This window comes from Chelonia mydas, chromosome 8 (assembly GCF_015237465.2).
Source record: "Chelonia mydas isolate rCheMyd1 chromosome 8, rCheMyd1.pri.v2, whole genome shotgun sequence".
NCBI classification, from domain to species: domain Eukaryota; kingdom Metazoa; phylum Chordata; order Testudines; family Cheloniidae; genus Chelonia; species Chelonia mydas.
The window spans coordinates 77,252,261-77,277,467 of record NC_057854.1 but is presented as its reverse complement, the minus strand read 5'-3'; the positions used below and the strand labels follow the sequence as shown (position 1 = coordinate 77,277,467).

The 25,207-nt window shown below is 42.0% G+C and overlaps 1 protein-coding gene across 2 annotated transcripts in view; it reads right to left on the bottom strand.

The window, feature by feature from the left end:
• Positions 1-797: 797 nt before the first annotated feature.
• ZNHIT6 (zinc finger HIT-type containing 6) overlaps positions 798-25,207 on the bottom strand; it is a 58,731-nt gene continuing 34,321 nt past the window's right edge. For both annotated transcript variants that reach the window (XM_007068776.4, XM_043552999.1), the window contains exons 9-10: positions 8,010-8,134; positions 798-1,654 (exon numbers count right to left, since the gene is read on the bottom strand). In XM_007068776.4, the coding sequence (XP_007068838.4) occupies positions 1,569-1,654; positions 8,010-8,134 (211 nt within the window). In that variant the 3' untranslated portion in view covers positions 798-1,568. The remainder of the gene's footprint in view (positions 1,655-8,009; positions 8,135-25,207) is intronic.

The following is a 25,207-nucleotide window of genomic DNA, read 5'->3' as shown; positions in this document are numbered from 1 at the left end:
ATTTGATTCCTAGGAGGTGATGAAAGCATACTGTAGACCCACGAAAACTGGTGGAAAAATTGATCAGGGTTCGAGGGATATCAGGCACAGGTTAACCGTGACCATCTTGCACAGACAGAGCTACCAAAGTCTTCTGAGAGAAGCATGATGGGTAAGGAGCTAGTGGGACTACCACAATGGGTCAGGGAGTGGGAGTCAGTAGACCTGAGTTCTCTTCTTGGCTGTGCCATGGAACCACTATGTGATCTTGGACAAGTCCTTTCACTTCTCTGTGCTGCTGTTTTCCTGTCTAGTTGGACTGTATGCCCTCTGCAGGAACTGTTTTTCTGTGTGTGTTTGGGAGTGCCTGACAGGAGAGCTCAATCTGAATTGGGGCCACTATGTGCTAATAGTCAAGGACTGGCTTTCCAAGTTCCTATCACTTGGGTCATCTTAAACTAGAAGGTGGGTAAGGGATTTAACCATGCTGAGTTGAGAACTTACCTTACATGAAAAGTATATTGCAAGATCAGGACTTGTTTGTAAGCAGCCCTGCATGTGCAGATCCCCAATGCTATGTTGGACCTCAATGATTTGAGACTAATAGTGCCAGGTAGGTGTATTGGAGCTTTACTGCCCCAGGCTGTGTGTGCAGTCCCACTATAGCAAATACCATAGACATGGGATCTAACCCAAAAACAGGCTGGCAGGTATGAAGTGACTCATGACATGGATGTGTACTATGGGATAATCAAAGTCTACTCTAGAGTTTTACAGCAAATGTTCTTTGCCAGCAGATGATGTGTTGAAAGATGCTGCATAGAGATTCATGTATTTATTTTAAATTCGAGATAAATCTGAGAAGATATTCCATTAAAACTAGGAAATATTTACAATGTCTGATTTCAACAGATGAAATCACAATGCAAAGGTACACAAAATAAGAAATATTTATAAGTCATAAATGTAGTAGCATTACCTGCAGTTAATGAATTTATTCAGTTCTACTGATTTTCGAGCTTATGCTGATTTAAAACAACACCATACTAACAATTCAAAAGTTCACTACTACTCGAGCCAGAAAAAAATGTTCTCACTGGATCCTGCACAATGCACCTAAATATGAAAAGCTAAATTTACTGCACTAAACACACACATTGTTATGAAATGAACATTAAAGTCAACAAGAAATTATGACCCTGTCTATAGAGGCTCAGCACGGCAAAGAAATACTGTAAAAAGTAAATTCAACTAGAAAAACATTTAGCTCAAGATTTTATTAAAAATAACAGGAGGCTAAAGTTAGGCACCTAAGTAAATGGCCAGATTTTAAGCTCTGTTTGAGAAATATGGAGCTGGGTTGTGAAGATAAAAGCTAGATGCCCGAGATTACTGAACAAGCTGAATGTACCTTTGAAATATGTATTATTACGCTGATTTATGGAAAATGTATGGCTAGGATTTACCCTAAAGTTAGGCATCCATTTTTGAAAATGTTGCCCTTAAAATAAAACTGTCACAATAAATTTAATGAAGGGGGGAAAAAAAAAAAAAAGCTAACCACACCCTCTTCTGTCAAAACAGATTTTTCAGGAACTGTCCCGTATTTCCCCTTCTTCCTCAGATGAGAGGGATGAACTGTCACTGTCCAGGTCCTCAGTAGATTCACTAGCATCTGAGGGGGGCATAAAAAAAAAGAGGAGACCATTAGTTACAGCACTATTTGTTTGTCATCTATTTGCTCATGGTAGAGAATGGGTGTTCTAGAAAGAACACGTTATATTTCTGCCTTCCAATAACAGTGATTATTTTCTTGAGAATGGCCATTTCACAGTGAGGTTATGAACACAAACTGGTGGCATCAAGATGAATCTCACTATTGCGGGACAGAGCAAGAGTGCTTATGGATTTCTTTACCTTTAGCAATAAAGGCACAGTGCATTTGCATCCAGGTGACTTTTCTTCTCCATCCACTGAAGTTTGGCTTTTTCCCTCAGCTGATTTGTTTTGAAATACTACTTTCTTGGTTGCCACATACTTATAACCCAAAAGAAATGCAGTATCAATTATTTGCAGTTTTGTTTGTGTTTTGATTAAGAGAGGGAACTCTTGAGACATGCTAGTTTCCTGTTGGAAAATTAAGACATGATGCACGTAATGTGTTATGTTTATACGTTTCAATCCTAAAGATGTGGCAAGGCTGCAGAATCCTCAGAGCCAAAGAAGATGATGTTATGGGTTCAGAATGCCCAGAGCTTTAGGACAGACTTATACTGTCTTAATGACATCACATTATGCAGCACACATTTTCCAATCTGGCCTTTACCCTCATATTTATTTCCTGACTCAGCAGGTACTGACTCCTACTCTGGGATGCTGGAACAATTTTTATAGTCGGGGTATGGAGAGCCATTGAATGAAACTGTAAACCCTGTATATGATGGAAACCAATTCAAGCCCGGACGTGTGGCAGCACCCCCAGTTCTCCTAGTTCCAGTACCTATGCTTCTACCATCCCAAGATGAGGTCACCAGATACCAGCAGTTTGCAGCACCACCATATAAGCAATATAAATAGTCTTGGAAGGATTCGCTTTTATTGTCAAACTTCTATATCATGGTGCACAAAAAGAACAGTATTTTCCTCCATAATAATCAAAAGTTAAATAGGCAAAGTAAGAAAAATGCTTGACATTATTAGAGCTTAAGGATATTTACTTTGTATATTTTGACGTGATGTTTTACCTGTTATAAAGATTTAACTTTTTGAGTCTCAGCATCTATTGTCATTAAATAGATATCTGACCCACTACTATTGCCTGATCCCCAATAATTTCTCACAGCTGTGAACATTTAAAATTAATACAAAATGAAAACGCTTAAAAATATTATCCAGCAAAATGAATAAAAAAAAAAAAATCAAATTCTGCCAAACCTAAATATAAAGTACAGCTAGAGCAAAGTAAGGCTATGATACAGACACACACCAACCTCCCCTTCCCGCATTGGTATTTTCAGTGTCTGATCAGTGATGAATTCAAATAGGTTTTCTGGACATATGGTGTCAGCTGCTCTTTAATAATGAAATATTACAAGAGGGAGCTAATGGAGCATCATTATTATGTTGTCAAGATAAGTTCTGCAGCTGGCAAGCACAGATAATACATGGAACATAGTGTGCACCTGTACATTTTCAATGGAATTTGGTCAAGAAAACAGAAGGATTTCACCCAGAAACATTAGAGGTCACATTTTGTCTACATTAAATCTAGTGTATAATCAATTAAGATTTATATGCCAGCTATGTACTGAGTTAATGCACAAAGTGAGGACTGTTTTTGCCTCTAAGTCTTGACAAAACGTCTGTAATTCCTTATGAACTTGACCCATGACTGACCTCGTGTGTTGACAGAAGAGTACCTGTATTTTTTCTTTAAGCAAGTCAAGCATCACAACTTTATAGAAAATAGTCAGAGAAACTTCTGACTCAAAGATGTTCAATGGGCTTAACGTTTGAATAGTAGTTTATTTCTACTTTGTTACAAGTACTACTACTTCAATGGACAGTGTACATTGTTTTCACTCAGTTAAAAATAGTATATTGTTTATTAAGGGTGGGGTTGGTAGCATTACCTATTAAGGTTACCCAACACTTCCCATTATAAGACTCTGTTTAATGAAGGCTATGATTGTTACGGTACTGGTGATAATGAACAGGAACTAAAGAGACTTTCGGTTAACAATCTTTGAATGGATTGCTCCTTATTGTGGATATTTGGGAACATTAATTCTTTAGGTTTCTATAGATAGATAAACAACCTGAAGAGTCTCAGCTGTTTATGTGATCACTCGTCAGTTTATTTTATACCTTTTCTTCCATCTTATTTTGTACCTTCAATAGATTTCCAGTCCATTACAAAAAAGGTTGCACCTGGATATCTTAAGCAGTGAACTATGCTTTTAAAAAGTCTTAATAATTGAACAATGTAGTTGGCTTCAAAAGTTATGATAATTTCCTTCAAGTATAACTCCACTTTCTGGGCAGTTTCAGGATTCTTCAAAACACCAAAATTATATATATTCCTTTTAAAAATGTGACTATTTGAATCAAACACTGATTTTTTTACATTTAAATTAGAACAAGTGCTAGGGTGGTATTTTTCCAAACCTCCCCCTTCTACCCACCAGGTGAGGAGGGGCTTGGATATAAGGGGATAAGTCCTTTAGTATGCACAGAGTAGGCCCTGCAGGCCATACTGCCCAAACTGAGCACATGGCTTAAGTTCACTATTAAAAAACAAAATGAAAAAGACATGTTAACTAATAAGATGTGCAAAGGTAAAAACAGCATCTTCCTTTACCCTGTATAAAATCTTTTGCTATGCTATGTCTAATCATGTTTGTAAGCTCCTCACGGTAGGGGGACTGCATTCTTGAATTTTTATGGAAACCCGTGGCGCTATATTAACAGCCATAAAAAGATTAAGCAAATTCATGGTTTACTAAACCGGAAATGGGTGTCTACATTCACTGAATATAAGCTTTTTAAGAGAGCCGCTTTTTGAACAAAGCCTGCAATAGATGGTCACTGTCTTGAAGACATTTATTTGCACATCTCTAACACATTCCTCAACATTTCCTCAGGTTTCTGGCCAACATCAGTTTTCTCTTCCCTTTGGTCCATCCTCTGCTCGGAGTTCTTATGGAACCAACTAGTCAGAGAAGCAGTAGCACTACAAAGGTTAGAAATTCATTCAATACTTTATTTGGATAATAAGCTCAAAGGCAGTTGCCATAATAGCTCATCAGGAAATAATATGTTTAATGACATCAACCCTATTCAGACTTGGTTTTCCAATCAATTTTAAAACAAATTCTCTCATATCAGTTATTATAATATGGTGGTCCTGTTCAACAGGGAAGGGCTCAGCTCAAGCCAAACTGGATAAGATGAAGACAAAAGTTTATCGTTGAACGGAAATGTTCCAGTAAGTGTAATGTGTCTGCTTTTCCTCCTGGAGTGAATGTAGTTGCAAGACAAAGACTTCAGTCTCACCCTCTGATGTGGTGCCTTACTTCTCAGGAGAAGTTAGATTTTCTGTTGTTTACCAGAAGCTCTCAAGGTCGGCTGGAAAGGATCCCACTCCTTTCTTTAAGTGAGGGTAATCCCTAAATTATCTATACTTTCACACCCCACTGAAGAAAAAGGGGCTGGAACCCTTATATATGAGCCTTAGAAGGTATAAGCATGACTCAGGAAAAAAAGGTGTTGTCCAGCCTGTGTGCTGGGGAGTAGGGGGAAAGGGTATGCAGAGGGCGATGTCAGGATGAGAACCACAGGTGACAATAACGATGCAGGGCAAGATAAAGACGGATACTCCAAGGTCCCCCAGCAGGAGCTGAGATGTGAGTGACACCACTCTTACGGTTAAGCACTTTGCACATTCTATCCACTATTATATTTCAACATTTGCGGGACTGTTTATCTGCTTAGTGGATTTGTTAACAAAGGGACTTGTGATAACTTGAAAATTGCTTCTCATGTGCTTCTAGGGTCCCTTATTCTAAAGATACGGATAGTAATATTCCTGAAGCTGTATCCCTCAAGAGACCAAACCTTTATTGATCACTGTGGTCTAAGAGATTAATCAATAATCAATCAATATTAATCAATCACCAATCCATCAATAAGGCTATACCATTCTCCACAGCTACTGCAGGACTGTTTCCTATGGCATACAAGTCAGTGTTTTCTCCAGTCCAATTCTGAATCTAGATAGAGTAGTGGTGGGCAAACTTTTTGGTCCGAGGGCCACATCTGGATATGGAAATTGTATGGCGGGCCGTGAATGCTAACAAAATTGGGTGTTTGGGTGCAGGGGGGTGAGGGCTCCGGTTGGGGGTACGGGCTCTGGGGTGGGGCTGGTGATGGGGTTTGGGGTCCAGGAGGGTGCTCCAGGCTGGGACTGAGGGTTTCGGAGGGCGGGAGGGGGATCAGGGCTGGGGCAGGGGGTTGGGGTGCAGGAGGGGATCAGAAGTGCAGGCTCCAGGTGGCACTTACCTCAAACAGCACCTGCAAGCAGCAGCATGGCCCCCCCTCTGGCTCCTATGTGGAGTGTGGCCAGGCGGCTCTGTGCAGGTACCACCCCTGCAGCTCCCAGCCAATGGAAGTTGTGGGGGCGGCTCTTGGGGCGGGGGCAGCGTGTGGAGCTCCCTGGCTGCTCTTACATGTAAGAGCCTGAGGGGGAACATGCCGCTGCTTCTGGGAACTGCGTGGAGCCACGGCACGCACAGAGTGGGGCAAGCCCCCGACCCCGCTCCCTGGCTGGAGTGGAGGAAGCCCTGGAGCGTGCTCCCCGGTAGGAGACAGAGGGCCAGATTAAAATGTCTGAAGGGCTGGATGCAGCCCTTGGGCCATAGTTTGCCCACCCCTGATGCAGAGCCATGATTAAGTCTTTGCCAGGAAAGATCTGCTGCAAACCTATTTGGGTGTTTCTCCACAGAGCTTTGTCAATATTACAGACTGGATTGTTGGTGCAGCATTTGAATACTCAATTCCTAATGCTGACATTCCTGATCTTCCAGATCACCTACATGCTCTTATATTCGTAAAAAGAAAAGGAGTACTTGTGGCACCTTAGAGACTAACAAATTTATTAGAGCATGAGCTTTCGTGAGCTACAGCTCACTTTATCGGATGCATACAGTGGAAAATATCATGGGAAGATTTATATACACAGAGAACACGAAACAATGGGTGTTACCATACATACTGTAACAAGAGTGATCAGGTAAGGTGAGCTATTACCAGCAGGAGAGCGGGGGACGCGGTGGGGGACAGGACATTTTGTAGTGATAATCAAGGTGGGCCATTTTCAGCACTTTACAAGAACAGTAGGAGGGGAATGTATGCATCCGATGAAGTGAGCTATAGCTCACGAAAGCTTATGCTCTAATAAATTTTTAGTCTCTAAGGTGCCACAAGTACTCCTTTTCTTTTTACGGATACAGACTAACACGGCTGATACTCTGAAACCTGTCATTATGTTCTTATATTGCTGCTTACTCTAGAGCCCAGCTGTTTGAGTTGATGCACCAGTTAGGAAGCACATGTTATTGTTACCCATTGTGTTTCTTCTAGTTAGATCCCCAATACCAGCACCTTCATTGTTCTCTATGTTTTTTGTGCGTTTGCGGTCTTTCTGGATCCATTTTATACTTTTCCTTTGTTGTACAGTAACTTATTTCTAAAGCAGCAGTATAAAGAGGGAGCAAGTTCCTCTCAACCAGATGGCAACTTCAACCTTCTAGCATTCAAACAGGCATCCCAAGTTTCTGTACTGGCATCTTTAGACAACACTTTCCTGTGTTTCTTGTAGAGCAGAAGACAAAATGCCTGTGCCTCACTTGTCATCAGCATGACTGAAAATGAGGTGATGAGCACCTTTTGCAAGAAGGGTGACTAGTTAAGATGTGGCCGTTTGGAGTGGAGTAGAACAACAATTTTGCAGTGAAAATTAAAAAATAAAAATGAAAATTTCCTTTACTTTTGGAAAGATAAAGTAACTCTTTTAAGCCCACTGAAACTCCATCTTCTGAATTAAATGATAGCCATTTGAACTTGTAATGTCAATTAATTGTCCAATGTGAGCAAAAATTACACTGGGAAATTATGCATAATTGTGTCCTTAACACCAACAAGTGTTGCACAGCTTTGCTACCCATGAAATGTAATAAATAAGACTACAAAAAAGTCCAAAAAGATTATTTTATTGCTGTGGTTACGCTACATAAGATATACTAAAAACTAGTAAACTGAGTAAGCATAAAATTTAAGCCACCTACTTAATAGAATTAAAGCAGAGCATTCACAAAATCTGTAAAAGATTTTTTTTAGCAATATTTTAAATTTAGAGGCAAATAGAAAACATACTATACATTCCTGAGACTAATAAAGGATGTATCCTTAATTATTGTTTATTCAGCTAAAATATCTAAGTGTAGCATAACAGGAAATAAATTTATGCTTACCTTGGCCAAGAACTCTCATATCATTCTTGAGTTTTTTCAGTACCACAAGTAATGTTGGGTACTCAATTACTACCTTGTCTTTCAAATTGTCTAGAAGGCTTTTACTGGTATGCAGTTCATCATAGCTTAAAAAAATAATTGCAAAGTTTATTTCAACTTTTATAGCATCAAGGATGTAATATGCATTTTCTTAATTTCTAGAAATGAACATAATCATTAGTTGTAAATCATCTGGGTAAGACTAATTTTCAACTGGAAACCATTTTAATTACAAGCCAATGTTACTATTCATCTAAATCAAACAAACATTTTAAAGCTTAACACTTTATCCTAAAAATATAGGAATGAGTGAAATGTAAGTTTCTCTGAAGACTGAACTAAGAGGACCAAAAACTGATTTTGAATTAAATAAAAATAACTCAGTGCTCAATTTGTTTTCCTGAACCAGTTGCCATTATAGTATGCTAAGTAAATAAACAGATGTAATCATAATTTTTCATGCTTTAAGGTTCTAATATTAAAAAGTTTAATTTACATGCTTAATATTGAATATTAGTTTAACATACTTGCTTTTAAATTGTCAATAGCTTATTAGACAGGTAGAAAAAAGATCATATAGGCTGAAACTGTTAGAACAAATTTATATTGGAGGCATTTACAGCTATCTTGTAGAGGTAAAATTGCTTGGAAACAATTTAGACAATGTATGATCCCCATTATGTGAATCATATTTTAAAAAATGGCATAATCTTTCCATTTACCCCTCAGCCAAAACCTCTCCTCACAGCATCAGCTGCAAACACAGCTCCCAGCAGAAAACTCCACTTATTTGTGTGTTCTGCAGGGTCACATGACTTGGATCAGCAGGCCTTTTCCATATAAGGAAGCCTTTTCACCCTCTACGAAGGATATACTTGGAGCCAGTACTGACATCAGCTTTACGTAACACAAGTTATGCCACAGTAATAAAAAGTAAACTGAGCATATTCCCTACAATTACATCCGAAAACTACCATATCCTCTCCGGTCTTTATAAACCTCAAAACCAAAAAAAGCTGGATGGTGGTGTTGAGGGGAAAGAATTTTCAAAAGTCTTCTACAATGCAAACCCTGTTTCTAATACTTGACATAACTGCAACATTTAACAGATGCTCAGATATTATTACAATGTGATCTGAGTGACCTGACTCCTGTTTTGAAACTGAAATTAGGATTATTAAATTACTACTAAGATACTGAATCAGTTAAAGGCAAATAAAGTTTAGATACAAAAATAAATTTTATGTACAAGGGGGACATTTCCCTTAAGTTGCTCTTCACGCAGTGTTTTTTTTTTTTTTTTTTTACATGCTGTGTAGCTGTTCTTTGCCAATAACCACATGGCATGGATGAGAGGAGTTACTGACACACTTTACTATTTACAGTAATGTGTGATTAAGAACAGTACATCACAGAAACCACCAGACAAAAGAAATACTGAAGGTAAGCTAGGAATTGAGTTTTCTGGCTTTGAAGGAAACTTCATGTAAGCAATAGATTTTTTTCTCTTTCTCATATATATTCAACTTCAACCATCATGAAAATACAGTATTTGGTTTCATGTTTCTCTTGACCCAAAGTAATTATGACCTGTTCTTACTTAAACTCTTTAAAAAGGATAACAATATATTAAATTTCTTATTCAATGAATGCATTCATAACTTGTGGATTAAAACACACGAACAGAAAAACATTTACTGGTTTACTTACAGTACTTTGCATTTAAAGTACAGCAATACCTTTCCTTTGGCAAGGACCTCAACACATTCTTTTCTGGTTAAGCAAACATTTACCTCAAAGAGGCTAAAGTAATTCACATGCCACAATACACTTTCCATTCTCTCATGTTTTAGACAAAACAGTTTTAGCGTCCAGTTTGGCATAGCATAAAACCTTTGTACTTTAAACTATTTTATGATAGTAAATTATTAAAGTGTTAGATCACTGAACCACAGTTTGATTTTTTTAAAGTATTTGCATGGCACTTTTGTAGCTGGCATTGCAAGGTACCATATATACTTGATCATAAACCGGTTAATTTATAAGCCAACCCCCCCCAAGATGGATAAGTAAAAATGGAAAATTCAGAAGCCGACCCTATAATTCAGGGATCGGCAAACTTTGGCTCCTGGGCCATCAGGATAAGCCGCTGGAGGGCCAAGATGGTTTGTTTACCTCGAGCGTCCGCAGGCACAGAGGTAAACTTAAGTAAACAAAGTGTCCCGGCGCGCCAGCTGCTTACCCTGACGGGCCAGGACAGCAACTGGTGGGGAAATTTTTTTGGGGGGAGAGAAGCTGGAGGTCAGGGGAATAACCCCTGTGACCACCCCCCACCCCTAGCCTGGGACCCCCACACTCTCCCCATCCCATCCCTTCCCACCTTAGCTGGGGAGGGACAGGGGAGCATGTCTCTGGCCAGGCCGTAGCTGCTCCGGAAGCCTGGGCGGCGCGGCCGTAGCATGCTCCGGCGGGCGGGGCAGCCGCAGCCTGCCAGCCCCGGAGCTGCAGCGGCTTCAGAGGCTGGGGGGAGAGCAGCGTGGCCAGAAGCAGAGAGACTCTGGCCCTGCCTCTTCCCTTCTGGCTCTGCTGGCTGTGCTGCCTCTCCTTGCTCCCTCTATTGGGGGGAGGGGCTGCATCCTACCTCTCCCTCTCTATACCCATTCATAAGCCGAGCCCCTTCTCTGATGCTTCCCTTTTTTACTAAAAAATTAGGCTTATGAACGAGTATATACGGTATTTATGTGCCAGATATGCTAAACATTCGTATGCCCTTTCACGCTTCAGCCACCATTCCAGAGGACGTTTCCATGCTGATGACGCTCGTTAAAAAAAAAAAATGCATTAATTAAATTTGTGACTGAACTCCTTGGGGGAGAATTGTTTTACCCGCATTCTGCCATATATTTCATGTTACAGCAGTCTCGGATGATGACCCAGCACATGTTGTTCATTTTAAGAACACTTTCACAGCAGATTTCACAAAACACAAAGAAGGTACTAATGTGAGATTTCTAAAGATAGCTATAAGCACTCAACCCAAGGTTTAAGAATTTGAAGTGCCTTCCAAAATCTGAGCGGGACAAGGTGTGGAGCATGCTTTCAGAAGTTTTAAAAGAGCAACAATCCGATGCGGAAACTACAGAACCCGAACCACCAAAAAAGAAAAATCAATCTTCTGTTGGTGGCTCTGACTCAGAAGATGAAAATGAACATGCGTTGGTCCGCACTGCTTTGGATTGTTATCGAGTAGAACCCGTCACCAACATGGATGCATGTCCTCTGGAATGGTTGTTGAAGCGCAAAGGGACATATGAATCTTCAGCGTATCTGGCACTTAAATATCTTGTGATGCCAGCTACAACAGTGCCATTCTCACTTTAAGGTGGCATTGTAAACAAGAAGTGAGCAGCATTATCTCCTGCAAATGTAAACAAACTTGTTTGTCTGAGTGATGGGCTGAACAAGAAGTAAGACTGAGTGGACTTGCAGGCTCTAAAATTTTACATTGTTTTGTTTTTGAATTTAGTTTTTTTTGTACATAATTCTATATTTGTAAGTTCAACTTTCATGATAAAGACATTGCACTACTGTACTTGTATTAGGTGAACTGAAAAATATTATTTCTTTTGATTTTTTACAGTGCAAATACTTGTAATAAAAAATAAATATAAAGTGAGCACTGTACACTTTGTATTCAGTGTTGTAACTGAAATCAATATATTTGAAAATGTAGAAAACATCCAAAAATATTTAAATAAATGGTATTCTGTTGTTTAACGGTGCGATTAATCATGTTTAATTTTTTTTAATCGCTTGACAGCCCTACTGACAACAAATGTCAGCAATGGGTGCGTCTGAACTGGTATGGAACACTGCTGAACTGCATGTGTAGACAGGAACAAACAATGTTCAGTACTGTTTCAGGTTAAAGCCTGCTGTTGTAAACAAGGCTTCATTATCTGGCACTGTATTCAATCTCCATGCCTATCTCATCACGTTCCCCTGTCCCCACAGGCACCCCCAATTCCATCCTACATTCTCTACCAGCTCTCCTTTCATTGTCCTGGCCACCCATTGCATTCACTACCGTATATTCCCGACTTCTCCTACACACCTCTCCGATTCCCTGCCCTTATTCCCCACCCTGTGGGGCATGGTTCAGCGTTCATGTCGTACTCCCTGTCAGCACCTGGCCTGGGCCAGGGAAGCTAATGATCCAACCAGCAGACCAAATCTGGTAATAATTCCTGGTCACATGCCACCTGAGGCACGTTGCGCATATGCTAAGATGACGACTCTGCACCCTGGGTCATTCTTTGCCCCGCACATTGCATTGTCCCTCCCATCTTCTGCCCAGATTTCACATGGTGAATAAGCTGAGGGAAGCTTGGATTCTGTCCCACTAAGTACAGCTTCACTAACACCTGGTAAAGGATGTAGGCAGATGGCTGCCAACTTGGCGGGGGATGCTTGTAGTTTCAGCTCTGCTGGGACAATGGTAGATAGTAGCCATTTTGGTAAGGGCAAAAAACCAGCCAACCAACCAAAATAAAAAAAAAAATAAAAAATCACAAATCAGCAGCTTTAAAACCAACCTAAAACAACTTGGAAAAATGTCACAAGATATGGGAACAGTGCATGAGGCCCCATATTATCCTTCACCTGAATTTGTTATTCAAGTCCTAGCCTTGTGTGTGTCACCTTTTTAGGACAGGAAATGTGTCACAGGAGTGACATGTATTTTTGTGGTCTTATATTTCTTAATAATGTCTGTCACCACTGTTGAGAACTGTGACACTTACCCTAAAGTGACTGGAATTCTTCAAGATGTGTGGTCCCTATAGGTATTTCACTGGGTGTACACATGTGCTCCATGTGCCTGATATTGGAAAGTTTTTCACTACCAGTGTCTCCTCTAATGAGTCTCCCAGCTTGCTTATGTAATAAACTGTGGTCCTACTGTCCAACAGGACCCGAATGTGCTGGGGTTGGACAGAAGGAAGGAGTATTTTACAGGTATCATCACGTACTGTTCACAATTTGAGGAGAGTGAGGTGCAATCTGGACTCTTGTTGGGATCATGAACCTTGAGCCACATGATTGCCTGGGTGAGCGCCCCAGCTCAGTAGGAAGGCAGCTGAAAACAGTCTCTTTGGTGGGAGAAAATGAAGGGACCCTCTACACACCTAGCTTCTTTGTCCCCCACCAGGTGAACGATGTCAGGACACTGTGAAGGAATTGAGATTTGTTCATCCAGACTTGCTCAGAGCACAGACAGTCTATAACCACACTTGAAGGCACCAGAGATGAAGCCTTGCAAAGGAGGTCACATAGGTGCAGGTTATGTGGCCTCAGAGGAGCAGGCAGGATCAAATTGTCATCTGAGGGTTCAGCTGAAACTGAGCAAGGAGGTCCCTCCTCGTGTGGAATCTGTCCTCAAGTAAGTATGCTCTGGCTGAAATCAAGTCCAGAGTTGCTCCAAATGAACTCTAGAATTTGAATAGGACTTTTCTAGGTTTACTTCAAGTCCTAAGGATTGAAGGAGGCTGAGTAGGGAGAGGACTGTTGAGTGTACCTCTCCAAGTAACCAATTCATGAGCAGTGAGTTGTCACGGTAGGAAATACTCAAGGAAGACAAGGCTATTGCGGAGAAGCTAAATGAATTCTTTGCAGCAGTCTTCACTACACAGGATGAGAGAGAGATTCCCACACTTCAGCCATTCTTTTTAGGTGACAAATCTGAGGAACCATTCCAGACTGATGTGTCAGTTGAGGTGGTTTTGGATGTCCAAGAGTTCTGAAGTTCTTCAATTTCATATCTGGGTTCCTACTAATTGTGGTATGTAACTTATCATTTAAATCAGCTTCTGTATCAGAGGACTGGAGGATAGCTAATGTGATGCCAGTTTTTTTAAAAAGGCTCCAGAGGTCATTCAGGCAATTACAGGCTGGTAAGATTAACTTCAGTACCAGCAGTCATGGGATAAAAGGGGAAGTCCTCTGATGGATCAGTAACTGGATAAAGACAGGAAACAAAGGGTAGGAATAAATAATCAGGTTTCAGAATGGAGAGAGGTAAATAGCAGGTCCTCCAGGGATCTGTACTGGGACCAGTGCTGTTCAACATATTCATAAATGGTCAAGACAAAGGGGTGAACAGTGAGGTGGCAAAGTTTGCAGATGATAGAAAATTACTCAAGATAGTTATGTCCAAAGCTGACTGTGAAGAATTACAAAGAGATCTCACTAAACACGGTGAATGGGCAACAAAATGGCAGATGAAATTCAGTGTTGATAATGCAAAGTAATGCACACTGGAAACATAATTCCAACTATCCATACAAAATGGAGTTTAAATTAGCTATTACCACTCGAGAGAGAGATCTTGAGTCATTGTGGCTAGTTCTCTGAAAACATCTGTGCAATGTACAGTGGCAGAAAAAAAAAAAAAAAAAAAAAAAGCAGCTAACAGAACGTTAGGAACCATTAAGAAAGGCATTGATAATAAGGCAGTAAATATCATAATGACAATATATAAACTCATGGTATGCCCACACCTTGAATAGTTTTGCAGTTTTGGTCACTCCAAGAAAAGATATATTAGAAATGGAAAAGGTACAGAGAAAGGCAACAAAAATGAGAGAGGTTGTGATCAGCTTCCATATGAAGAGAGTTTAAAAAGATTGGGACTATTCAGCTTGGAAAAGAGACATCAGAGGGTGGAGAAGATTGCGGTGTATAAAATCAGGAAAGGTGTGGAGAAAGTAATAAAGAAATGTTATTTGCCCCTTCACATAAGAGAAGAACCAGGGGTCACCCAATGATAACAGGCAACAGGTTTAAAACAAACAAAGGGAAGTACTTCCTCACACAATGCAGCGTCAACCTGTGGAACTTGTAGGTAGGGGATATTGTGAAGGTGAAAACTATAATGGGGTTCAAAAAAGAATTAGATAAGTTCATGGAGGATCAGTCCATCAATGGCTATTAGCCAAGATTGTCAAGGATGCAACCCCATTCTCTTGGTATCCATAAGCCTCTGACTGCCAGATGCTGGGACTGGACGACAGGGGATAATTGCCCTTTTCCGCTCATTCTCTTTGAAACATCTGGCACTGGCCACTGTCGGAAGACAGGCTACTGGGCTAGATGGACCACTGGTCTGAACCCGTATGGCCATTCTTATGGCTGGCATCTTTCAGAGGGTCCCATCAAAATGATCTCTTGGCAGGAAGCTGTGACTGGGAGAGGATGAAAGCATGGCATTCTTTCTGCTGCGCTGCACACTCTGGCATTTCCTGGGGGCTCATGTGCTCTGTGATGGTAAAAAGGCTAAGGAACAGGGCATTGCTTACTTGGGGTTGGTTTGGAGTACCTTCTCCAAGGTGCTGGAGTGTAAATACCCAAGGAGAAGAGGATTGCATGGGAGTCCATAATGGTGTGCAAAGACATCAATTTTTTCACTAAACAGATTGTTGCCTTTGAAGGGGAGGTCTCCACACTAGCTTGAACCTCTTTGGGAAACCCAGAGGATTGGAATTATGAAACCCGTATAATGAAAACTGAAGTCAGCACAGATCTATGTTCATGACATCAACTGAAGCTTGGAGGCTGACCTGGCTGTCAGCTGATACTTGTCAATGATGTCTTGAAATTGTGGTTTGAGTTTCTGTGGAAGTTTTATTGGTAAACTCAGACAATTTGTTGTAATTAATAATGTTGTATTTAGAAATAAATGCCTGATAATTTGCAACCCAAAACTGTAGGCTAGTGGAGGAGAAACTTTCTTCCCAAGAGGTCTAATCTTTTGGCATCCTTGTTGGGAGGAACAGAATTAGGCTGTCTCAGTCTGATGCATTCAGTGACAGTCTGAACTACCTGAGATTTGGGGTGTGTGTGAAAACAAATATTCAACCCCCTTAGATGGTACACCTTTTAAGGGTGGGGGCACAAGTGGCTGGGGTATGCCAGACTGTCTGGACTGACTCCAGTATAGCTTCATTGATCAGAAGTGCTACCTTGATAGGGACTGTAGTCTGGAAGATATCCAACACTTGTGAGTGGAGTCCTGGACTTCCTCCAGGGGAATCTGGAGTGACTCCCCAATGCTCCTCAGGAGGTCTTGAAATTGGCAGGAATTGCTGAGTAGCAATGGATAGCCTCAGAGCTGCTATCTCAGCCTCTAGCTCATTATAGGAGTATGAATATCCAGATTCCACTGGCATAGTTGTTGGCACTGTATGTCTTGTGATAGCTCAGCTGGTGGACAATACTGTAGAATGGGGGCAACGATGGTATGGATATTTACCTAGAGACCACTGGTTCCACCAGTATCAGTGACTGGGCTGGAATATGGAGCCAGTTACTCAAGAATAGCAACCAGGGTCTGATGGGTGGGTAATGGGAAGGGCTTCTGCCTTTTGGTCAGGCAGATGGTGCTGAATTAGGTTGGGAAGTGAATGTCACTACTACCAAGCATTTCCTCCTGTACCATTGGTGCAGCTGGTAATCCTTCCCTTCTTTCTCTTGCTGGTGCCAGAGTTGGTGTCCTTCCCCTTCCATGACCAACAGTTTTGGGACAGCTCTTGGAGGTTCAGATCCACGCTCTCTGTGAGCCCCTGACACATCCGTACCAGGGTGCAGAGTCTCACTCAATTTGGAGGGTGCAGGGAAGGCAGTCGTCATCTTAGAACCCTTGGGAGAAGATTTCTCCTGCTTCTTCTGAGGGTGTTTCTCCTTACCCTCCTGCCATTGCTTATTAAGAGCCCTTGGGCCTGGTCTCTTGACAGTCCAAAGCTAGGGCATGTCTAGCCAGCAGGGGTGTTAACATGTACCTCCAGCTGACGTACAGGGTGTGTGTGAAGATCAGCTGACCCAGGGTTGGACTGGGCTTTCATAGACCGCTCCATCAAGTGTCTTCAGAGCTGGAATTCATGGGATTGCTGGATTCAGGGTGGAAAGGAACAACAAACATTGCATTTGGAGGGAATGTGGGATTCTCCAAAGCAATATAATCCTAAATAATGGGGTCACTCACTGGGATGATCCAGGGGCAGGCCATGCAGGATATGAAGCCCTGGAATCTTAGGCATACTAAGAACCAAATGGTGGTGGGGTAAAAGAGGGGGAAAACCCCCAGACAGCAAAACACTATCTACCTACTAGTAAAACTACTGTAACTATATAAAGGGTACACTATTTACAGAAAAAGCACACTCCTAGATTAGAAGCAGGAAGGTTAGTGAAGCTATGTACAATGAGGGGTTGAACAGCAGAAAGGAACTGGAGAGGTAGTTGGTCTGTGCCTCCTTGTGACAAGGTTTGCATACTAGGCAAGAAAGGGTTAACCCCACACTCTGGGCAGCAGAATCCCACCTCGCAAACCATGCTGGGTATGCTCCAACTGCTGCCTCAGTATAAAAGGGAGCAGGCAAGCTCATTCTAGGCTGACCACAGAGGAGGGAGGACACTTGGTGAAGGCTCCAGTATCTGACTGCGGGAACCAGAGCTCCCAAGGACCAGACCAGAGACCTGTTGCTTATGGCCAACCAACCAGAATCGGAATCCCAGAGCGCTACCTACACCGAGGAGCTTGGAGACCCCAATGATGTACAGACCCTAGCTTCAGGAGACATAGTTGGAAGTGGCCCAGGGAGGCAGAGTGAGTGGTATCTCCCATCCGAGGAAGATCAGCATGTTGCAGTAGGGTTCCCCTCTGACTGGATGGTGACCACACTCGCTGCTGACGGGGCCCTGGACCGGGACCCAGTGGAGGGGTCCCCCTACCCTGGCCATCATCCCCATGGTGGTGGCCCCTGACTTTGGCCATTAGGCCACACTGCACTTATCCCCAGGGAAACCATACTGACTCTGGCTATTAAGCTGCACAGTCCTGATCCCCAAGGACAGCTGTATAAACTCTGGCTACTAGGTTGCGCTGCCCTGAACACAAGAGCAGCTACACTGACTTTGGCCATTAGGCCACACAGCCCTGATCCCCATGGCAGCCATACTGACTCCAGCCATTGGGCTGTGTTGCTCTCAGCCCAGGGATAGTCAGACAGACTGTAACCGTGGTGGTATCACAACCCCAAAAGGGGATGGGGGTGCATACCCAGCGACACTCCTCTGATGCCCTCTGTTCAGAACATGAAGATGCACAGGAGCAGACCAGGGGACACTTCTACTAAAAAAATTTCTGGTTTCAGTTGCATGGAGTGCATGCTCACCCACAGTGGACTACCATTCAAAGAAGAATCTGCAGTTTTGCACCCTGCAACCACTCTTCCATCTCTCAGGAAGACAAAAATATCCAATCTCCTAAACCTCCTTCTATAGACAGTAACATTACATTAGTTTCTTCTATTGCAATAAGACCCCCTCTACTGGAGCCTACAGCTATCATCTCAATGGTATAACTGTGCACTGGTTCAAACAACAGGAAATTCCCTGCTAAGATCAGGTCTTCCCCTATGTCATCCACAGGAACTCTGATTTTGTGTTGCAATCTGAGTTTAAAGATAAAACTTAAATTCTCATGCGATTTCTGGAACCCATAAAACTCTAGTTGTAGGACAGAAAACTGTCATATAGGAAACAATCTCTGATCAGATAAATCATAACATTTACAAAAATAAACAGAATGCAAATAGTTCACACTTTTAAAAATGTTCTTGCACTAACCATCACATATGATCATTACCCAGATTTTAAGATGGTAGTCCTGAAGCAAAGCCCTCTCCCCCCATAATATTTTGTTGAGATCAAGCTTCCCTAAATGGAAACATAAAGGTATTAGTGTAATTAAGACACAAAGTTTCTCATGCCATCAATTTTGGACCCCATCTTACAATCCTTACTCAGGCAAACTCCCAATAACTTCTAGGAAGTAAATGCAATTTTCCTGACAAAAGACTGCAGTTTTAAACTTTTCTGGATGCCTACATTTTCCTCAAAGAGAGCACTTACAAGGTCTCTCCTAAGCACTCATTCTGAAGCGCTGTAGCACAGCAAAGATAATAGCTAACAGATGGACTTTCATTCCTAAGCGGTGAATAAACCCTTCGTGTGGTTATGATTTGGTGAACATGGAAGTAGTGAAATACACTTCTGAATTAGATGAGAGAGGAAAATTTATTTTTGGATTGTGAATACATTTTTCCTTTAAACTACATAAAATTCTTTAGCTTTGTGTTTACAAGTTCTGTCACAATTTGAAATGTGCAAATTTTAAGAATATTGATCTGAACTTTGAAGAACTGGGAAAAAAGTAAATCTTTAGAAGGAACACTCCCACCATGAAACTAGCTTTTGATTAACACCCCTTCCCCATAAACTTTACTTTAACACAATAAATACATAAAACTGTTTTTGAATTGAACAATACTTTTTGAAAAGAGAAAGCAAGTTCAAGACAACTAAGTTGACAAATGAAAATGTAGTTTACACTAATATTTAAAAATATCCTGACATCACCTTTAATTCAGTAGTTTATTTTATTACAGATCTGTGAACCTTTGCTCTGTGAGAGTTTTTAAGCTGTATCTACACTAGTCTCTCTCTAAGTTTTCCCCCTTGCTGTTAACACATGTACAGTTCTACCTGTGCTAATACTGTTGAGAGTGTAGTCCAGCTCTGGCATTTTAACCATTATGTCACCTATCCCTCCTAAGTACAGGTGTAGACAACTTGGTGGTTGCCAGCTCCCCATGTACACTAGCATTCCCACTACAGCAGTGATAGGAAATTTCAGGGAAAAAGTCCTAGTGTACATAAGGAATAGCATCACACCTTTTCTTTAAAATCAGATTAAGTTATTCAGACTCTGTAGTGATCATTTCAGCCACAGATAACCTTCAGAAAATAATATAGATCCTGCTGAAGACACAGTTACAGCAAGCCATATCTCCTCTCTTTTGTGGGATATAAACAAGCCTTTGACTATGGAAATCAAAGTACAGTTGGAATCAGAAGTGATAGAAAAAAAGGAAAATAATATTCCAACTGTTACAATAAAATGGAATGATTGAGGCAAGAGTGAAGCAAGACCCAGTGGAAAAGAGATATGTAGTGAGGTGCAGTGGCCTCCCACTGAGATAGACAGGGAGGGTCCACACTCTGAACCCAGGTGGGCTGGGCAAGGCCATGCTTGCCCATCCCACCGGAAGTCAGGAGGTGGAACAGGAACTATAAAGGGAGGGTCCTGGAGCTCAGCTGGACTGCAGCCGCCAGAGAAGACAGGCACCTCTTGCTCACTCCCGGGCTGGGAAACTGTAGCGGAGTACTGCTGAACCGAGGATGGGCCAGAACTGCTGGAGCTGCCCACTGACCCAGGCACTGAGGAGTCACGGGCCTTCTACTCTGAGGAAACGGAGGACCCCCACGGATCCAGGTACACCTCAAGAGAATGGTAGGAAGTGGCCCAGGGACTGCTGACCCCAATCTGGCTGCACTGTTGCCGCAGATCTGGTTAGTGTGTTGTGGCTGGATTCCCCGTTGACCCAGTGGCGGAATACTCTGCCACTGTTAGGGCCCTGGGCTTGGGCCCAGTGGAGTCAGGTGGGCCTGGGCCCCTCTATCCCCTGCCATCCCACCCCCACTCTAGGCCAAGAGGCCTGCGTTTGTCGGCCATCCACTGGAGCCAGGACACCTACCCCTTTGCTGCTCTGTTCTGAGTACAGGCCAGAGTCACACACTATTCACTGCTCCGCCCTGAGAAACTGTAGCGGAGTACTGCTGAACCGAGGATGGGCCAGAACTGCTGGAGCTGCCCACTGACCCAGGCACTGAGGAGTCACGGGCCTTCTACTCTGAGGAAACGGAGGACCCCCACGGATCCAGGTACACCTCAAGAGAATGGTAGGAAGTGGCCCAGGGACTGCTGACCCCAATCTGGCTGCACTGTTGCCGCAGATCTGGTTAGTGTGTTGTGGCTGGATTCCCCGTTGACCCAGTGGCGGAATACTCTGCCACTGTTAGGGCCCTGGGCTTGGGCCCAGTGGAGTCAGGTGGGCCTGGGCCCCTCTATCCCCTGCCATCCCACCCCCACTCTAGGCCAAGAGGCCTGCGTTTGTCGGCCATCCACTGGAGCCAGGACACCTACCCCTTTGCTGCTCTGTTCTGAGTACAGGCCAGAGTCACACACTATTCACTGCTCCGCCCTGACTGAAGGTCTGGGCTCACTGAACGTGTCTGTCCCGCCCTAACTGAGGGCCAAGGTTCAGACTTGTGCTGCTCTTCCCAGATCATGGGCAAGAGCCCCTGATTATTTGCTGCTCTGCCTAGACTGCAGGCCAGAGCCATAAGCTGTTCAATGCTCTGCTAATTCCCTGACTTTGGGCGATGCCCAGTGACGTAGTGAGGCAGAGTGGCCTTCCAATGACCCAGGGAGGGAGGGACCACCACTAACCCTCTACAATCTACTTATTAACTTAATTACTAGTGATATTTAAATACTCAACATAGATAAGCTTTTCATTGTTAGTCTACAGATACTAGGTAACAGTGAATGGGAAGAAAAGATACTAAGAAAATAAGAAGAAAAAGAGTACTTGTGGCACCTTAGAGACTAACACATTGATCTGAGCATAAGCTTTTGTGAGCTACAGCTCACTTCATCGGATGCTGTAGCTCACGAAAGCTTATGCTCAAATAAATGTGTTAGTCTCTAAGGTGCCACAAGTACTCCTGTTCTTTTTGCGGATACAGACTAACATGGCTGCTACTCTGAAACCTGTCATTATGCAAGAAAATAAGAGTGGAACTAAGCCACCTCAGAAGGACAAAGGTTGTCCTTGTCGCTTCTTGAGAATGAGGCAATGGCTCAGAGCTGAGCAGAGTAAAACTTGTCTAAAGAGAAGCATAGAAAAATGGCAAAGCATTAAAAGCAGACAGTTTGTCTGCTGCAATGATTCCTTTGACAGAAAGTGAGGGGTAACTTGTGAAAAAGAGGAGTTTGGGATGCATAATCATAATCCAAAGTCTCCAACCAAAGGACAAACCATTCTGGATTCACTTGTCACTTATGGGAGGGTGGCAGAAAACATGAAAACCCTTGGGAGTGGGGGAAAAGGGGATGAGGTTGGAACTAGTGAATACCAGCTGCCTGGATTCAATACAGTCAGGTTAACAGAATGCAGCAGTACAAAGGAATTAAATTTCAGGAAAAAAAAAAAAACCCGTTGGGAAAATAAGCAATTTAGTAAGGCATAATGGGAGGAAATATTAAAAACCACCCACATGAAAGGCACTTGGAGTTTCACAATACATTACAATTAAGATGTAGAAGACAGAAACATCTTATAAAAATAATTACCCATGTGGCCTCACAAGGAACTGCTGTTAAAAAATAATGGTACTTTAAATGGTAAGATGGGGAGGTAATCAAACAAGAAGATTCTGAGTCAGTTAAAGCTAGCATAGAAAAGATATGGGCAGAAAAATGAGCTAATGCTAGCTAGAGGGGCTAAAGGGAAGTCTCCGAAAAGAAAAAGCATGAGGAAGAAAGCAGGTCAGCTAATACTTCAGAAGGGTCAATTAAACTGATATCTCAAAAATAGCTCAGATGTTGTCATTTTCTATACTACTAAATTACTCCCCCCCCCCCCGGCAAAAGTCATGGACAATTAGTTACCAAAAAATGGGAAGAAAAAAGGGAATGCTGGAGATGCAGTGTATTTTGATTTTAGTACATTCTGTACGGTTTTGTAAAACTTTACTGGAAAGAGTTTGATCATGTGGACTGCAAACTGCCTAAGTGACTGTAAACAAAGCATAATGAAAAGTGGTCACGTACAGAGCAGGAGGAAGTGTTAGGTCAAGTGTCATTTAATATCTTAATTAATGGAAGTAAACAGCACATTAATGGAATCTGCAGATGCTACAAAACTGAGAGATTTATTCCTTGTAAGTGGGGAAGGATTTTACAAATAGGCATTTTATGGGAATGTGAATGGGATAGTAATGTTGTAAAACTTGTTTCAGAAGTAGAGACAGCTTTTAAGTTGCAGGTCAGACACAAAGACTCTGTCATTTAAGATTCCTAGTTATCGGATTCTTATTTACAAAATAAGCACTAGTGTCTGGCTAGCAATATTTTTGGCAATATTAGCACAAGGAATGATATAGATTTATAGACTTTAAGGACAGAAGGGACAACTGTAGTCTGATTTCCTGCATAACACAGGCCATAGAATTTCACCCAATTATTCCTGAAGTGGAGGGAATTATTCTTCTTACGTGAATATTATCAAGCCCAGCAACTTGTGGTTTAAACCACTGTTCCCTCTAAGCTGTGCGCGTGCACACAGATCCTAAACCCCGTGCACACGGCGAAACACTGCATGCAAGCACAACAATTTGCACAGAAGAAATTTTTTGCGCACATGGCCTGTCAAAAATTAGAGGGAATATTGGATTTAACTAGAGTCTATATTTTAGAAAAATATCCAATCTCAATTAAAAGACTCAAAATGATGACAAATTTACCACTTCTCTTGGTAATCTGTACCAATGATTAAGTACCCTCACTGTTACGAAGTTGCATCTTTTTTCTAGTTTATATTTTTCTAACTTCAACTTCCAGCCACTGGATCTCATTATGTCTTTGTCTGCTAGACTAAAGAATTCTCTAGGTATCTTCTACTTGTGTAGGTACTTCTTTCATCATGTGACCCAGCTGGCAGGCCTACGGTGTGGAGGAGAAGGGCACAAAGAATTTTACCTGATCTCCAATTAGAACAGCAGTTACACAGGAACTACTATAGCTGGCACCGCATAGAGCAGCCCTAACAGACCCTGAATTCAGTCCAGAGCACATAAATCCAACCCTGACAGTGCAGAATCCTTACTCCACCCTTCACCAGTGTCCAATCCCAATCGAAAACGAAGCTCCAGAACGTGGGTGTAAACATATAGTACAGTATCGTTAAAACAACTAGCAAAGGCAGTTTCCTTAGCATCAAACTCTACTTTCTGACAGAATGTAGGGAAGATAAAAAGCTGATGCTATAGCCATTGGATAATCCAATGTAATGAAATGTGACATAGAATAAAAGATATCTGGAAACACTAATACAGGACCTTTAATGTACTATAGACAGAATGATGCTTCACTTGAGAGGACTTATTACTTCCTTACATTCACTACTTTTGACATGTGTTCTCCTCACTCCCTCTATTATTTTAGATTGGTACAGCTTATCTTGCCTAAAACTTAAATCTTGACTCTGTATTGTTACTCATCTGTCTTGGGCTTTTACATCTTATCTGTGTAAGAGGCTCATTGCCATACACTTGCCAATAAGGGGTTACTAACCCTTTTATATAAATAAAAAAAAATAAACAAGCTCCTTTCCTGGCAAACAAGTAGGAAAGTCAAGTCCCTCCTCGGTGGGGGACAAATAGTCCTAGTTCCCTTTTGTCAGTAAGAGATAAACAGAGGGATTCCCCTTTGGCAGGGTCAGAAGGAAATAGCTCTGGTTCTCCTTTCTGACAGGAACATAAAAGGCTCCCTTTTCAAGTCTGCCCTTGTGACAGAAGGGACATCCAAGAGACCATTTTTCACAGCAGTCTGGATTCACTGAACAATCCTGCGTGTTCTCTGCTCAGTTGTGAACAAGCTCAACTCCTTTCTTCCAGAAGCCCAAAACCATCCCTGCTTTATGGAAACATCTTAATATGGCCCCGTTGAAGACTCTTCTGGCCAAACCTAGCAGCCAATGAACCCTTTATGAATCAAGGCAGAATCTCTTCGCGCCCCCCTGAAGGCATTTACCAGTTTCACTATCCTGACGGATGCTGGCCATATATACCACATCACATGCACCTCAGGTCTCCCCCTGGTGCCTACAGAACACTCCAAGCTGACCAGATAGGCAGGAGGCAAGCCATGACTAATGTTAAATAGATTATATTGTTCTCTCATCCTCCATCTCTTCCCTTACACTCCTTTTCCCCATGTTTGTAGCTTTTGTGCAGTTTTAGCACAGTAAGGCCCTGACTCCTTGATTGAGATCCTTAGGTGCAGTAATACAAACAATTAAAAAGAGTCCATTAAATCCAATGGAATTCACTATTGGGTACTAAATGCTATTTTGTGAAAATGGAAGCAGGATACTCCAGGTTTAAAACAATTACTCCTGAGAAAACAACTTATTGCT